The following is a 15194-nucleotide window of genomic DNA, read 5'->3' as shown; positions in this document are numbered from 1 at the left end:
ACCTAAAATTTATCAGCTCTGATAATGTTTCAGAATATTCCGTCAACCTCAAGGACACTTGCTTCTGATTGGTGTTAGTGGAGCAGGAAAAACTACCCTGTCTCGGTTCGTCGCCTGGATGAACGGCTTGAGTGTGTACCAGATCAAGGTGGGTCTGGATAGTAGCCTGTAATCCAGCAACGGATTCCTGATTCCTGGTAAAGCCCTGAGTTAGCTGGACCTAACTTGCCCACCGATTCTGTAGGTCCATAGAAAGTACACGGGGGAAGATTTTGATGAAGATCTTCGGACAGTACTGAGACGTTCTGGCTGCAAAAATGAGAAGATCGCATTCATAATGGACGAATCCAATGTCTTAGATTCTGGATTCCTGGAGCGAATGAACACCCTTCTGGCCAATGGAGAGGTAAGAGTCATGAGCTGGGCCCCATTGCCCATTATTAGCTGGCACTGGGAGGCCAGCAAGTCAGTGCCGCGTTGCTCCCCAGGTCCCGGGTCTCTTTGAAGGAGACGAGTACGCCACTCTGATGACACAGTGCAAAGAGGGGGCCCAGAAGGAGGGCCTGATGCTGGATTCCCACGAGGAGCTCTACAAGTGGTTCACCAGCCAGGTCATCCGCAACCTGCATGTGGTGTTCACCATGAACCCATCCTCTGAGGGGCTCAAGGACCGCGCAGCCACCTCGCCAGCCCTTTTCAACAGGTATGCTGGTCCTCTCCTGGGTCTGGGTCAGAATAGTTGGTATCCCTTCAAGGCAGACCTGCTCTTGGTGGCCGTTTGAGACAGGGGCACCTTTTCCAGGTGTGTGTTGAATTGGTTTGGTGACTGGTCCACTGAAGCACTGTACCAGGTTGGCAAGGAGTTCACAAGTAAAATGGACCTGGAGAAGCCCAACTACATTGTTCCAGATTACATGCCCGTGGTGTATGACAAGCTGCCCCAGCCCCCATCACATCGGGAAGCCATTGTAAACAGCTGTGTCTTCGTCCATCAGACTCTTCACCAGGTGGGTTCAGCAGAAATAAAAATGGGCCTTGTGACACTTCAGATTTGATACCATTCCGTCACTGCAGAAGAATTGTATCTTGCCTGACTTCTTACCTCTTTGATGGAACCTCATCCTTGTCACCAGGCTGGGAACTCTGAGCACCCTGACCTTTATAGCCCCCATGGGCTCTCTCTAAACTACAACCATCTTCTCTGCCCTTGGGACACATGCATTCTCTTTTTGGGGGGGGCAAGGGGGGTACATGGGCTTGAACTCAGGGGCAGAGACAGGGACTTACTGAGTTGCCTAGCACCTCACTTTTGCTGAGGCTGGCTTTGAACTTTTGATCCTCCTGCCTCAGCCTCCCGTAAGGCTGGGATCAAGGTGTACACCCTTGTGCCTGGTGGGGACACACACATTCTCTTTAAAAAGCAGAGAGTAAGGCTTTGCAGGCCCCCCAAGTTCCTGCGCAGCTGCTCGGTGCTGCTAGAGGAGCAGAGAGCCTACATGGACCACATGTGAACACAGGGCCGGGGCTGGACCAGTCTCCCTGCAGGGTCTGTCGGGCAGGCTTGGACCTGCTGGCCATTGTCTGCTGGCCACTGCACTAGGATCTCTGGAACAGACAAGTCCACACTAGTCCTTTCTGCCAGGAAAACCCACGTGGGCTTGTGAGTGTCCTGTCACCACTGTCTGCAGGCTCTCTGTGGCCTCCAGGGTGTTGTCTGGTGCAGGCTTCTCTCTGCTGCTGATTTCCACCATCCTGCTTCCAGCAGCTCCCTCCTAGTCAAAGACCAGAGCCTCGAATCACAGATGGCCACAACACCTGTCAACATGTCTCTCTGTTGAAAATAAGCAAGACAGGTAGGGGGCAGGCATGCTGGCGCTGACAGGGTGATCCAGAGTATGGCGCCTGTTCATGGGGACGGCACCTCTGAAGTGGCACAATCACCACCCTTTTTTTTTTTATTAAGAGAGAGAAAATGAATCTTTTGTGTAGATGGACACAACACAATGCCTTTATTTTATTTTTATTTTTTTTATGTGGTGCTGAGAATCGAACCCAGGTCCCGCCCGTGTTAGGCGAGCGCTCTACCGCTAAGCCACAATCCCAGCCCTCACCACCCTTTTTAGAGAAGTTAAAGGCTTAAAGGTTTGGGGGGCTGCTATCCCCACACCCCTACCCCTGATACTGGGGATCCATCCCAGGGGCACTTAACCTCTGAGCCACATCCCTAGACTTTTTTATTTTGAGACTGGGTCTTGCTTAATTGCTTAGGGTCTCATTAAGTTGCTAAGGCTGGCTTTGAACTTGCAATTCTCCTGCCTCAGCCTCCCAAGTCACTGGGATTATAGGTGTGTGCCACCTCACCTGGCTCTTAGGGTGCTTCCTGAGAGCGTGTAAGTGACTGAAGCCAGCTGGAGTATTCTGACCCCTGAGGACTCATTCATCCCACTGCGTCATGCTGTGGTCTGTCCAAGTGGAACAGTTAGCAGTTTCTGAGGTTGAATCCCAGAGAGCATCCTGAAGAGTGAAAAGGTTTAACTTATCTTCTGAAAGGCTAACGCTCGGCTGGCAAAGCGGGGAGGCAGGACAATGGCCATCACGCCTCGCCACTACCTGGACTTCATCAACCACTATGCCAACCTGTTCCACGAGAAGCGTAGCGAGCTGGAGGAGCAGCAGATGCACTTGAACGTCGGGCTCAGAAAAATCAAAGAAACCGTTGATCAGGTACGGCAAGGCACATGCCTCACTCCTGCGAGCAGCTACAGCAAGGCCCGGCAGGGTGACTGGTGCGTGTGCCCGTTTCCCAGCATGGGTTTTGCTCTTTAGGTAGAAGAACTGCGCCGGGACTTGAGGATAAAGAGCCAGGAGCTAGAGGTGAAGAACGCAGCAGCCAACGACAAGCTGAAAAAGATGGTGAAAGACCAGCAGGAGGCTGAAAAGAAAAAGGTGCTTCCTGTTCCAGGAGCAGATGTGGCACTGGGCCTGTGCAGCCTAGTGGGGAAGCAGGGGTGGTTTGGGTGGGCTGTAGGGTTTGAGGGTGGTGTGAGCTGCTGACCAGGAGGCACTCAGCGGGGGTCCAAGGCTCACCCTGTGCCTGAGCTATCTTTTCTTTCTAGGTCATGAGCCAGGAGATTCAGGAGCAGCTGCACAAGCAGCAGGAAGTAATCGCAGACAAGCAAATGAGTGTCAAGGAGGATCTCGATAAAGTGGAGCCTGCTGTCATCGAGGCCCAGAATGGTACGGGAGTGCAGTCGCAGCTGCGCTTTCCAAAAGGCTGCCGTCCCCCAGCCTCTCAGATGATGGTGACTTAGACCACACGTGGGCCTCCCTCGAGGTGCTGGTAGTGCACCCAAAGAATTGTTGGCAGATACCTGAGGCTTTTGTAAATCCTCAGGATGTCTCCATCTGTTTAAGTCAGCTTTTTCATTGCTGTGACTAAAAATCCCCACAAGAACAGTTTTAGAGGTCTCAACATTGGGGTTAGAGGTGAGGCAGAACATCATGGCTGAAGAGTGTGCTGGAGGGAAGCAGTTCACGTGATGGTCAGGAAGCAGAGAGAGGCACTCCACTCACCAGGTGTAAAATACATAGCCCAGAGCCGACCTCCTCCAGCCATACCTACCGCCCTCATTACCACTCGTTGATCCCCAGCAGGGGATTGATTCAGTGATTAGGTTAAGGCTCTCCTAACCCAATCATTTCTCCTCTGAACCTTCTTGTACTGCCTCACACATGAGCTTTTGGGGGCACCTCACATCCAAACCATAATACCATCTCTTACAGCAGAGTTCCCATGAAGCCAGTCTCTACTTACCATACGTAGTGAGACCCTTCCTGTAATAGGAATTTGGCAAAATAAGCTTAACATCACAATGTATTTTTAAAGATCTATTGATGCTTATGTAAATATGCTATTTGCCAACCCCTGGCTTGAATTTCATGAAAAAAGTACCAATAAGTGTTCAGTGTTGCCTGCTCTTAGCCAGTGGCCACTAGTTCCAGGATCTACAGCTCACAACTCACTCTGCCATCCTTACATGCCTGTGTAAGGAAGCCTGCAAATCTTTTTTGGTTTGTAGTTCACCCAGTAACTAACGGGGCCTTGCTGGGCACGGCAGTGCACACTTGTAATCGCTGTGACTTGGGATGCTGAGGCAGTGGATCTCGATAGTTCAAGCAATTTAGACCCTGTCTCAAAAAATAAAAAGGGCTGGGGACATGGCTCAGTGGTAGAGCACCCCTGGGTTCATTCTCAGGCGATACTGCATTCAACACCGTAACAGATTGAAAAGGTCTTTGTTGAAATTGTATAAAGTAACATACCATTACATTATTTTGGAGATAAAGAAATTAGAATTTGTAGGGCATTTTATTTTGTTTTGCTTTTTGGTGCTGGGGATCGAATCCATGGCTAGGCAAACTATCTGCCCTTAAGCCCCCCGCTCTGTTGTGAGGTATTTTTAAAGCAATATCCTGCTCTTCAGGGAGCACTGGTGTAGACTGAGTACGTAAGGCCCCCTTAGTCATTTACAAGATTAGCACCTCTGTTCAGAGGACTAGAGACAGAGCCTTGCCCTGGGGACCCTGTGAGCAGCCGCCTGGCTGTGGTGGCTCACTCCTCCTTGCCTTGCCCTCTGTCCCTGCATCCTGCACACCTGCTGGGCCCAGCCGTGAAGTCCATCAAGAAGCAGCACCTGGTGGAAGTACGCTCCATGGCCAACCCTCCTGCCGCTGTGAAGCTGGCACTGGAATCCATCTGCCTGCTGCTGGGCGAGAGCACCACTGACTGGAAGCAGATCCGCTCTATCATCATGCGTGAGAACTTCATTCCCACCATCGTCAACTTCTCGGCCGAGGAGATCAGGTGGGGCGTAGGAACTGGCTTGGCACTGGGAATGGAGGTGGTGTCTGAGCGTTGTTGGCGATGAGGTTTTCCTGAGGGATGGCATCACAGAAGGATTGTGCAGGTTACCCAACCCCTCAAGCGCCTCCCAAGGCTGTCCCCTCTGCAGAAGGCCGAGTTTCCACAGTGCTTTCCTCGCCTCTGCACCCTGCCGGCCAGCTCTCTTCCGCCAGGGATGAGCTCTGTAAGGATACGACCCTTTGCTCAAGTCAGAGCAAGGGCCCCATCCTGTTGTGGCAAAACTGGCCTGAGGGTCTCTCTCCTGTGGGACAAGGGGCAGGGACCAGAAGGTCCACGGCCCTCCATCAGCGTCCACTTTCCCGAGAACCAGCTGTTGGTGTGGCTCCCCACTGCGTTCCCTGGGGAAGGGAGACAAGCACTGGCTCTGTCCTTCACTTTCCAGCTTCCTGAAAACACTTCACCTTTGTCCTCCCTGTGCTCAGAAATAAAATTCCCCTTTTGCAGTGATGCCATAAGGGAGAAGATGAAGAAAAACTACATGTCCAACCCGAGTTACAACTACGAGATTGTCAACCGGGCCTCCCTGGCGTGCGGCCCCATGGTGAAATGGGCGATCGCACAGGTAAGACCTGGCCCTGGCTCGTGGGAAAGGTGACTCTCCTCCTGCCTCTTCTGAATGACCGCTGTCAACTTGACTTTCCCAGCTGAACTATGCAGACATGTTGAAGAGGGTGGAGCCCCTGCGGAACGAGCTGCAGAAGCTGGAAGATGACGCCAAGGACAACCAGCAGAAGGCCAACGAGGTGGAGCAGATGATCCGGGACCTGGAGGCCAGCATCGCCCGCTACAAGGAGGAGTACGCGGTGCTCATCTCTGAGGCCCAAGCCATCAAGGCAGACCTGGCGGCTGTGGAAGCCAAGGTACGCCGGCGTGCTCAGCCTGCCTGCCGCCTTGCCTGCGGCTCCTGGGGGTGGTCTCCACCTGCTCCAGAAGCAGTGCTCGTGGCCACCCTCAGTGGAAGCCGAGATCCAGACGTTTCCTCAGCGCCCCAGGCCATCTGGGTCTCGGCGAGTTAGCGCTTTAGTGTCTGGTGGTGTTGACCACGTAGTGCTAGGATGGAGACCAGCTGGACAGTCCAGCCAGCGAGTCCTCCCCCGCTGCCTCCGCACACCTGTCTCCCTCTCCCTCCCCACCCCCATCATCAAAGTAGGCTCCACATCTTCTGCCACGCTGCCTTCCTGTGGTCTCACCCAGGCCTTCCTCACCTCGGGCCCTTTCCTCCCACACCCAGCTCTGCACATGCACGTGTCCCCGGGCTGAGAGGGGATGCCCTGCCCTCCGCTCTCGTCCTGATGACATTCTGACACTTGTGTTGTCATCGCGCATAGGTGGCCCATGTACCAGAGCCGGTTTCCAGCCACCCAGAGCCCTGCCCACGTGTGGCGTGTGGGTACACTCGTTTGCGGCCCTCAGGGTGCAGCTGGAAGGCGCCTGCCTGAGCTGCGCCTCGCTCTCCCTCCTAGGTGAACCGGAGCACCGCTCTTCTGAAAAGTCTGTCTGCTGAACGCGAACGATGGGAAAAAACAAGTGAAACTTTCAAAAACCAGATGTCCACCATTGCCGGGGACTGCCTCCTGTCAGCTGCCTTTATTGCTTATGCAGGCTACTTTGACCAGCAGATGCGGCAGAACTTGTTCACCACCTGGTCCCATCACTTACAGCAAGCCAACATCCAGGTGGGTCCCGGGGCACTGCCAGCAGGTGTGGGCCAGACGGATGAGGAGCAGGCTTGGAGGGGCTTGAGAGCCCCACCTCACTGTAGCTGGGTGAGGGGGAGATAACCAGCCTCGCCTTTCAGTTCCGCACAGACATCGCGAGGACAGAGTATCTCTCCAATGCTGACGAGCGTCTTCGCTGGCAAGCCAGCTCGCTGCCTGCTGATGACCTGTGCACAGAAAATGCCATCATGCTAAAACGGTTCAACAGGTAAGTGCTCAGACACCAAGAGGCAGGGCAGGATGTGGGGAGGGCACGTTTCTGTTCCCAAAGCCCCTCTTCAGGGGGGAGGAGTAGGAAGTGTCACACAGGCAGTGCTGACAGGCTGGCCCTCGTCGCTGGCAGCAGGGTGTGCACACTTCCTTTTATTCTCACAGCATGATGATCTGAATTGTTCACAATGAATGTTTCCTGTAACCTTTTAAAATTCATTGGCAGTTGGGTGTTGCAGTGGACATTGACAGTCCTCTCTTAAAATACTGCAAGAACTTGAAATAGTTATCTAAATGGAAAATTGTTTCGTGTTTCCCTGTGGACGGCTGGGATAAAGCTGGGTGTGGTGATGCGTGCCTGTAATACCAGCTACTCAGGAGGCTGAGCTGGGAGGATTGTGAGTTCGAGGCCAGCCTCAGCAACTTAGCAAAATCCTGTCTAAAAAGAAAAGAGAAAGAAAACCAGAGCAGAGGTGAAACATAACTGCAGGGGATGTGGGCCTGGTGCAAGAAGCCACAGGGAAGCCTCAGGACCAACTGCATCAAGTCCCCTCACCCTGAGAGTGAGTGAACTTCCAACCAGAACGAGTCCCCTGGCTTGAAAAACTTCCCAGACTTCTTCCTAACCCCATGTAAACATCTTCAAGCGTCTTCAAACCTCTGCTGAGCCCTTCCTGTGTGCCATTGTCCTGAGGACAAAAAACCATGTTGGCTCTGCCAGAGGCCATTTGGAATCGGCCTGCGGGCTGTGCTGCATGGCACCAGTCAGTCATAGAGTCTGTGTGCGGCCTGCCTTTGTCTTCATGAGAAACCCCCCAGCCTTTGACCTGGAGTCCCGCCCCTGGGTGTCCTCAGCAGTTGCCTGGCACAAATGAAAATGCAAAGCCTGTAGGATACAGGTGCCAGCCAAAAGACTGGTGGGAGCTCGGTGTCCCCCAGGACACTCAACAGGTGACTGGACACCTGAGCCTGCCTGTGTAGTTGGAGTGGATCTGGTGACCAGAGGTTGGAAGGATCTTCAGCAGTGTCCAAATTCTGCACAAGCCAGGAATCATTACCACCTGGTGTGTGGTCTGTTGGGGTCTCTGGCCAGCTGACCCTTGACTCCAGCCCCTCTGTGCCTTTGTTTCCTCCTAATGAGGTGGAGTTGGGGACAGTACTTGTCTTACAGTCTGGTTGTGAGTGATGGGATGGCATCTCACTTGACAGGGTGCTGCCCATGCAAACACTAAGAAGCCAGCTCTTTCCTCTGTAGTACAGGTTTCACACGTGCTAGCCAGACTCGACTCCAGGGCCACTCCCCAGCCCTGGGTGCTGGTCCCTCCTGTGCCGCTGGGGCTTCGTGTGGCGAAGGCAGAGCGCTTGCCAGGCTTACAGCCTATCTATCCCCAGCCCCCTGAGGACCCTCCAGTGATGCTGTGGCATTGTCGTTAATGCCTGCCTCTGCCGTTGGCTGGGAGGGTAGCGAATGCAGACATGGGCTGCTTGGCCTTGGGAGACAAGCAGGGTGCTCTGAGCGCAACCTGCTTGTCACAGTTCTACAGCAGATGACTCAAGCTTATGGGTCCCCACCTCCTACCGTAGCACTGGGAATGGAACCCAGGGGTGCTCTACCACTGAACTATACTCCCAGCCCTGTTTACTTCTTGTTTTGAGACGGGGCCTCACTAAGTTGCTAAGGCTAACCTAGAACTTGGTCCCCCTGCCTCAGCCCCTCTAGTTGCTGGGATCATAGGTGAGGCCACCATGCCCTAGGGGTGACTCCATCGCACATGAAGCATTCAAGTCTTGTCTGTCTTGCCTGGTGAATCTGGAAATGTCCAGCAGTCACCCTGAGTGGTGGTGATGGCCTTTCTTACTTCCTGTCTTGTCAGGGACCCTGCTTTCCCTGCTGGACTTCATAACCTGTCTTCTGTGGCCTCATCCTCAGGTATCCACTGATCATTGACCCCTCCGGACAAGCCACGGAATTCATTATGAATGAGTATAAGGATCGTAAAATAACACGTACCAGTTTCTTGGATGATGCCTTCAGAAAGAATCTGGAGAGTGCGCTGAGATTTGGCAACCCTCTTCTGGTCCAGGTTGGTGTTTATGTCTGCATTCTTGAGACCTGCTTCTGAGAGTGAATTCCTTTTAGGGCTGTGTTTACTTTTCTTCAAATACAGTTGATGTAAAGTAACACTAAACCATGTGCAAATGCTGGCAACATTAGAATTGGTTTGCTATCAGAACCAGGAGAAAGTTTCAATCTCCAGTATCACTAAAAAAAAAAATTTATTGGAGATCTATATATATATATATGTACACACGCATGTGCACACACACACATCAAACAAAAGCACTGTTTGCATTTAGAATTCCGTTTAGAGGGTCGAGGTCAGCACTGCCCACCAGAGCATACTGTGTGGTGACACGTCTCACAGTCTGAGGTGTCCAGCCCGGGAGCCACGAGCCACACGTGGCTACTGAGCACCTCTGTGGCCAATGTGACTAAGAGCTGAGTTCTAAGCAGCCACATGTAGACCAGGGCAATCTATGAGGCCGTGCAGGTCTAAGTGGCTGGTGGCTTCTAGGTGGGAAGTCACAGTGCACACAGTCACCTGAAGGTGAGCTTGGCTTTCCTCCTGTGCCGTCCAGGACGTGGAAAGCTACGACCCAGTGTTAAATCCAGTCCTGAACCGTGAAGTCCGGCGAACCGGGGGGCGAGTGCTGATTACCCTGGGTGACCAGGACATAGACCTGTCGCCGTCATTCGTCATCTTCCTGTCCACCCGGGACCCGACGGTAAGCAGTGAGGTGGTTCACAGGGGAGCACTGGCCGTGTGGTCTGGCGGCGGGGTAAAGACTGTTTTGCTGCACCCTTCGGCAGGTTGAGTTCCCACCGGATCTCTGTTCGCGGGTTACTTTTGTGAACTTCACAGTCACCCGAAGCAGTTTGCAAAGCCAGTGTCTCAATGAGGTCCTCAAAGCAGAAAGACCTGATGTGGACGAGAAACGGTCTGACCTCCTGAAGCTTCAAGGTATGGGCCTGTTGCCCACCTGCAAGGGGTGGTGCAGGCAAGGAGGTTGACCCGAGGGACTGGGAGGACCCGGTGGTTGAGTTTGCACACTTGGGAGGGCGCTCTTTCCTTTTGAACAAATGTATTACAGCAAAGTGTGTTTGTGTCACTGCAGGAGAATTCCAGCTACGGTTACGTCAGCTGGAAAAGTCTCTGCTACAAGCTCTGAATGAGGTGAAGGGGCGCATTTTGGATGACGACACAATCATAACAACTCTGGAGAACCTCAAGAGGGAGGCTGCCGAGGTCACCAGGAAAGTGGAGGAGACAGACATCGTCATGCAGGAGGTGGAGACGGTGTCCCAGCAGTACCTGCCACTCTCCACCGCCTGCAGCAGCATCTACTTCACCATGGAGTCCCTGAAGCAGGTGACCTGGCACCCTGGGTCACCCAGCCGGGGCCTGCTGCCTCTGTGTGGTGCCGGTTGGGTGGCCTGACATTGTGCCTCCTTTCAGATCCACTTCCTGTACCAGTACTCCCTGCAGTTCTTCCTGGACATCTACCACAACGTCCTGTATGAGAACCCGAACCTGAAGGGCATCACCGACCACACCCAGCGCCTCTCCATCATAACCAAGGACCTCTTCCAGGTGGACGACCCGCTGTCGGGGCAGGGATGTCGGGTAGCTCAGTGGAGGAGCTCTGTCCAGCATGTGTGGGGCCCTGGGCTGGGTCTCAGTGCAGGGCACTCTGGCATGTGTGAGGCCCTGGGTCCGATTCTCAGCATCACATATAAATAAATAAAATAAAGGTCTATTAACAGCTAAAAAATATATATATATATATATATAGGAAAAATAAAACAACACTTGAGGAACGTGCATGTCCATGTGTCCTCAGGTGGCGTTTAACCGGGTGGCAAGAGGCATGCTGCATCAGGATCACATCACCTTCGCCATGCTGCTGGCCAGAATCAAACTGAAGGGCACCGTGGGGTAAGGCCACGGCCTGCTCTCCCTCTGGGGGCTTGCCCTCTGTGGGTGCTGGCATTTCACATGAGGGTACATTGACTTAAGCCAACAGAAGCGAACGTAAGGTCTGCCTGCCTGTCTGCCCTCCCCAGGGAGCCCACCTATGATGCAGAGTTCCAGCACTTCTTGAGAGGGAAAGAGATGGTTCTGAGCGCAGGATCCACCCCCAAGATCCAGGGGCTGACTGTGGAGCAGGCAGAGGCGGTCGTGAGGTTGAGCTGTCTTCCTGCATTCAGAGACCTGATCTCCAAGATTCAGGCAGATGAGGTAGGGGACTCCTCGGGATGGACCACTGGGGCGCTCGGCCTCATCCCAGGAATTGGCAATAATGATCACATGCTGGGGCTGGGGCTGGGGCTGGGGCTCAGTGGCAAGGTGCTTGCCTCGCACATGTGAGACACTGGGCTCGATTCTCAGCACCACATAAAAAATAAATAAATAAAATAAAGGTATTGTGTCCATCTACAACTAAAAATATAAAGGTGGCATGCTGCATAACCTTGAGTGCAGGGTTGTGCGTTCCTGTGCGCCCACTCGGCCTCTGCCGCGAGGTCAGCTCTGGGAGGGCAGGGCCCTGGGTTTCATTCCCCAGTACTACACAAAGTGCCAGCTCTGTCCCACGGTGCTTTCTGTGTTGTCTCCACAGCAGTTTGGCATCTGGCTGGACAGCAGCTCTCCGGAACAGACAGTGCCCTACCTCTGGAGTGAGGAGACTCCTGCAAGTGAGTGGTGTCCCAGCCCCTGGGGTCCCTTTCTGGGCCTGAATTTAAGTGAGGGGTTTTCTGCTTGAAGTGACATTCCCAAAAAATAACAAGCCACTGGTTCCCAAGGTGAGTAGTTCAGTGTTAAAACTGAGGGACCCTCTTGTGATCACACATTTTACAAGTAAGTAAATAATCAACAAATGGCACCAAGGTGTGTCCTGTCGCAGGGTGTTCGGGGCTGGAGAAGCAGCAGGAGGTGGGGAAGTCCTCTAGGCTAGGAGAACGAGAGGTTTGGGGTGGGGTTTGACCGCATCTGGAGCACCCCGCGCTGGGGCAGCAGGTGCTCTGGGTGGACCAGGTGGCCGGCATGATCGTGTCCTTCAGCCAGCTGCATGCTTCATTTCAGCTCCCATTGGGCAGGCTGTCCACCGCCTGCTCCTGATCCAGGCTTTCCGGCCTGATCGCCTGCTGGCCATGGCCCATGTGTTTGTGTCCACGAACCTGGGGGAGTCCTTTATGTCCATCATGGAGCAGCCGCTTGACCTGACCCACATTGTGGGCACAGAGGTAATGCCCTAGCCCCGTGCCCCTGACTTCCCACCAGCAGCTGCCCACCCCCGACTCCCCGGCTCTGCTCTGCCTCCTGGCTGCAGTCTTCTCCAACACCAGGCACTGCTCAGGACCCTAACCTGCCCGGCTCCCTGCTGCCCTCTCCTCAGCCCAGAGACTGCATCTCGGCCGCACCCTGGGATGCCCCTTGACAGGCACATGATGTCTTCTTCTCTCACTTCTGCCTCCTTCATCTGCAGGTGAAGCCAAACACGCCTGTCCTGATGTGCTCTGTGCCTGGGTATGACGCCAGCGGGCACGTGGAGGACCTCGCGGCCGAGCAGAACACACAGATCACTTCCATTGCGATTGGTAAGGGCTCTTGGTGGTCTCACGGGGCCAAGGTGGCCTTGGAGCACCAGATTGCTGTTGCTAACACTAAGCTCCCTCGTGCCAGGCTCAGCGGAAGGTTTTAACCAAGCAGATAAGGCGATAAACACTGCTGTGAAGTCGGGCAGGTAGGCTTGCTTGGATTTGATTAAAAAACCCACGTCCCCAAGAATTCTGGCAGGGACCCACATGTGGCGGTGGCTCTCCTGTGTGCAGGTGGGTGATGCTGAAGAACGTGCACCTGGCCCCAGGGTGGCTGATGCAGCTGGAGAAGAAGCTGCATTCCCTGCAGCCGCATGCCTGCTTCCGCCTTTTCCTCACCATGGAGATCAACCCCAAGGTGAGTGAAGACAGGGACTCGTGCTGGTGCACTGCCTGGCCTCCTGTGCCGACTGCTTGCACGTCCAGCAGCGTGGTCACAGGCACTGTGTCCTCCCCAGGTGCCTGTGAATCTGCTCCGTGCGGGTCGCATCTTTGTGTTTGAGCCACCGCCGGGGGTGAAGGCCAACATGCTACGGACGTTTAGCAGCATCCCTGTCTCAAGGATATGCAAGGTAAAGAGCAGGTCCTCCTGACGCCGTCTTCCTGTGCACGCAGAGACACGAGGTCCCTTCTCTGAACTCAGAAGCGGGCCTCTCATCCCAGCTGTGCCTCGTGGTAAACTGCATGATGTGTTTACTGGTTAACGGTGGGCAGCACTTCTTCCCGTGCACAGGTGACAAGGTGAATGTCCATGTGCACCGTGGGCCTGGGGCATGGCAGTCACTCCTGAAGGAGCAGACTGGCCCACGGTGAACCAGGACCCAACATGGGTGCCCTGGGGCCACACAGAATTCTCCCAGCACCAAATGCAGACTTGACAAGGGCTTGGACAAGAGGAAGGGGATTATGCAAGAATCTTGCATCAAGCTGAGGCAGGAGGATCACAAGTTGGAGGCCAGCCTGTGCCACCTCATGGGACCCTGTCTCAAATTACAATAAAGGGACGAGGATGTAGCTCAGTGGTAGAGTATCCCTGGGTTCAAGACCCAGTACCATTTAAAAAAAAAACCTAGGGCTGTGATCCATGTTTTCAGGAAATGTCTCCATATTGTTTTCTGTTGTCTGAATACATTCTTTTCAAGTGTCATTGGATGGCATCTTCTACCGGTAGTCCCCATATCACTTAGAGGGTGGCCCAGGTATCAGTGTGGACGGCTCCTGGCAGGCAGGGCTTTGGTTCTGATGTGGTGTCTGCACCGTTTCCGTGTGATTTTGATGATGCCTGTCCTTGTCACTTCTTCCTAGTCTCCCAACGAGCGTGCCCGCCTGTACTTCCTGCTGGCCTGGTTCCACGCCGTCATCCAGGAGCGCCTGCGCTACGCACCCCTGGGCTGGTCAAAGAAGTACGAGTTTGGAGAGTCTGACCTGCGGTCAGCCTGCGACACAGTGGACACGTGGCTGGATGACACGGCCAAGGCAAGTGGGCGGCGCCACCTGGGAGGCGCTCGGGTGCCACAGGTCATGAGGGCAGCGGAAGGACTAGTGTCCGAGGGACAGGCTGAGCTTGTCAGCAGCAGAGCACAGCAGACAGTGGCACCTACTGGCTGAAGTGGGTTCTCCTTGGCCCAAGTGTGACCTGACCACTCCTCACCCCAGGGCAGGCAGAACATCTCGCCCGATAAAATCCCATGGTCCGCCCTGAAGACCTTAATGGCGCAGTCCATCTACGGCGGGCGGGTGGACAACGAGTTCGATCAGCGTCTGCTCAACACCTTCCTGGAGCGGCTGTTCACCACCAGGAGCTTTGACAGCGAGTTCAAGCTGGCGTGCAAGGTCGATGGGCACAAGGACATTCAGATGCCCGACGGCATCAGGTGCGCCCCTGCCTTCCCTGGGGAGTGCGGTCCTGGGTGGGAGGCGCTGCCCACCGTGGCCTCTAATGCTTCCCCAAATGTGCCGGTTTTCCAGGCGCGAGGAGTTTGTGCAGTGGGTGGAGCTGCTCCCCGACACCCAGACGCCATCCTGGCTGGGCCTGCCCAACAACGCGGAGAGGGTCCTCCTCACCACCCAGGGTGGGTGACCTGCACTACCCCAGCCCCGCTGCTGCCGCCACTGTGTTCTGGGTGGGGCTGGGCCTGCGTGGCCTCTTGCTACAGCCCCTGGCCAGGGGTGCTGGCTCAGCGCGTGGGAACCGCCTGCCTTGGAAATGTGTTTTCTTCAAGGGTTGAATAGTACCTGGTATTAGTGACTTATTTACTTACTTACTTATTTATTTTCTTGGTGCTGGGGATGGCGCCCAGGGCCAGGTGCATGCTGGGCCGTTGTTCTACCACGGAGCCACACCCCAGCCCTGAAGTGACACCATAAAACCATCGGTCACTTTTTTTCAGCAGTTATTATTTTTGTTTACAAAGTTTATTTCCCAAGACGTTCAGAAGTGCTTTGAGCCAGAAGGCAGTTAAGACACCGTCTGAGGAGTGGTCGTCTTCAGGAGACAGAGGCCCAGAATAGAGGAGACTGGCCCAGGCGGCTCACCTGAGTAGATGCAGGCAGGTCGGACTCTTGCAGGCTGTGCTTCTGTGCCGTGGCTCACCTTCACCTGGGTCGGCCTGGGTGCCTGCAGGTGCTTCTGTGAAGAGGAGCCACTGCCCAGAGGGAAGGGCAGGCAAACCGGCCTCAGGCC

General features: G+C 54.4%; 1 protein-coding gene across 2 annotated transcripts in view; it reads left to right on the top strand.

Annotated features, from left to right (window-relative positions):
- Positions 1-15194, top strand: part of Dync1h1 (dynein cytoplasmic 1 heavy chain 1) — a 64921-nt gene that overhangs the window by 46295 nt on the left and 3432 nt on the right. The window contains exons 45-72 of one of the 2 annotated variants that reach the window (XM_027946647.3): positions 34-148; positions 245-406; positions 489-703; positions 803-1007; positions 2551-2724; positions 2827-2946; positions 3117-3237; positions 4669-4864; positions 5369-5486; positions 5569-5784; positions 6388-6600; positions 6723-6850; positions 8783-8936; positions 9493-9639; positions 9725-9875; positions 10030-10283; positions 10371-10505; positions 10756-10850; positions 10979-11153; positions 11536-11608; positions 11997-12157; positions 12400-12511; positions 12597-12657; positions 12746-12869; positions 12970-13083; positions 13817-13987; positions 14168-14385; positions 14480-14583. In XM_027946647.3, the coding sequence (XP_027802448.3) occupies positions 34-148; positions 245-406; positions 489-703; positions 803-1007; positions 2551-2724; positions 2827-2946; positions 3117-3237; positions 4669-4864; positions 5369-5486; positions 5569-5784; positions 6388-6600; positions 6723-6850; positions 8783-8936; positions 9493-9639; positions 9725-9875; positions 10030-10283; positions 10371-10505; positions 10756-10850; positions 10979-11153; positions 11536-11608; positions 11997-12157; positions 12400-12511; positions 12597-12657; positions 12746-12869; positions 12970-13083; positions 13817-13987; positions 14168-14385; positions 14480-14583 (4232 nt within the window). Of the gene's footprint in view, positions 1-33; positions 149-244; positions 407-488; positions 704-802; positions 1008-2550; positions 2725-2826; positions 2947-3116; positions 3238-4668; positions 4865-5368; positions 5487-5568; positions 5785-6387; positions 6601-6722; positions 6851-8782; positions 8937-9492; positions 9640-9724; positions 9876-10029; positions 10284-10370; positions 10506-10755; positions 10851-10978; positions 11154-11532; positions 11609-11996; positions 12158-12399; positions 12512-12596; positions 12658-12745; positions 12870-12969; positions 13084-13816; positions 13988-14167; positions 14386-14479; positions 14584-15194 lie in introns of both variants that reach the window. The other variant, XM_027946646.3, reaches the window with a different exon arrangement.

The sequence above is a fragment of the Marmota flaviventris genome, chromosome 2, assembly GCF_047511675.1.
Source record: "Marmota flaviventris isolate mMarFla1 chromosome 2, mMarFla1.hap1, whole genome shotgun sequence".
NCBI classification, from domain to species: Eukaryota; Metazoa; Chordata; class Mammalia; order Rodentia; family Sciuridae; genus Marmota; species Marmota flaviventris.
The sequence above is the reverse complement of the archived record's forward strand: the minus strand, read 5'-3'. Positions and strand labels throughout refer to the sequence as shown.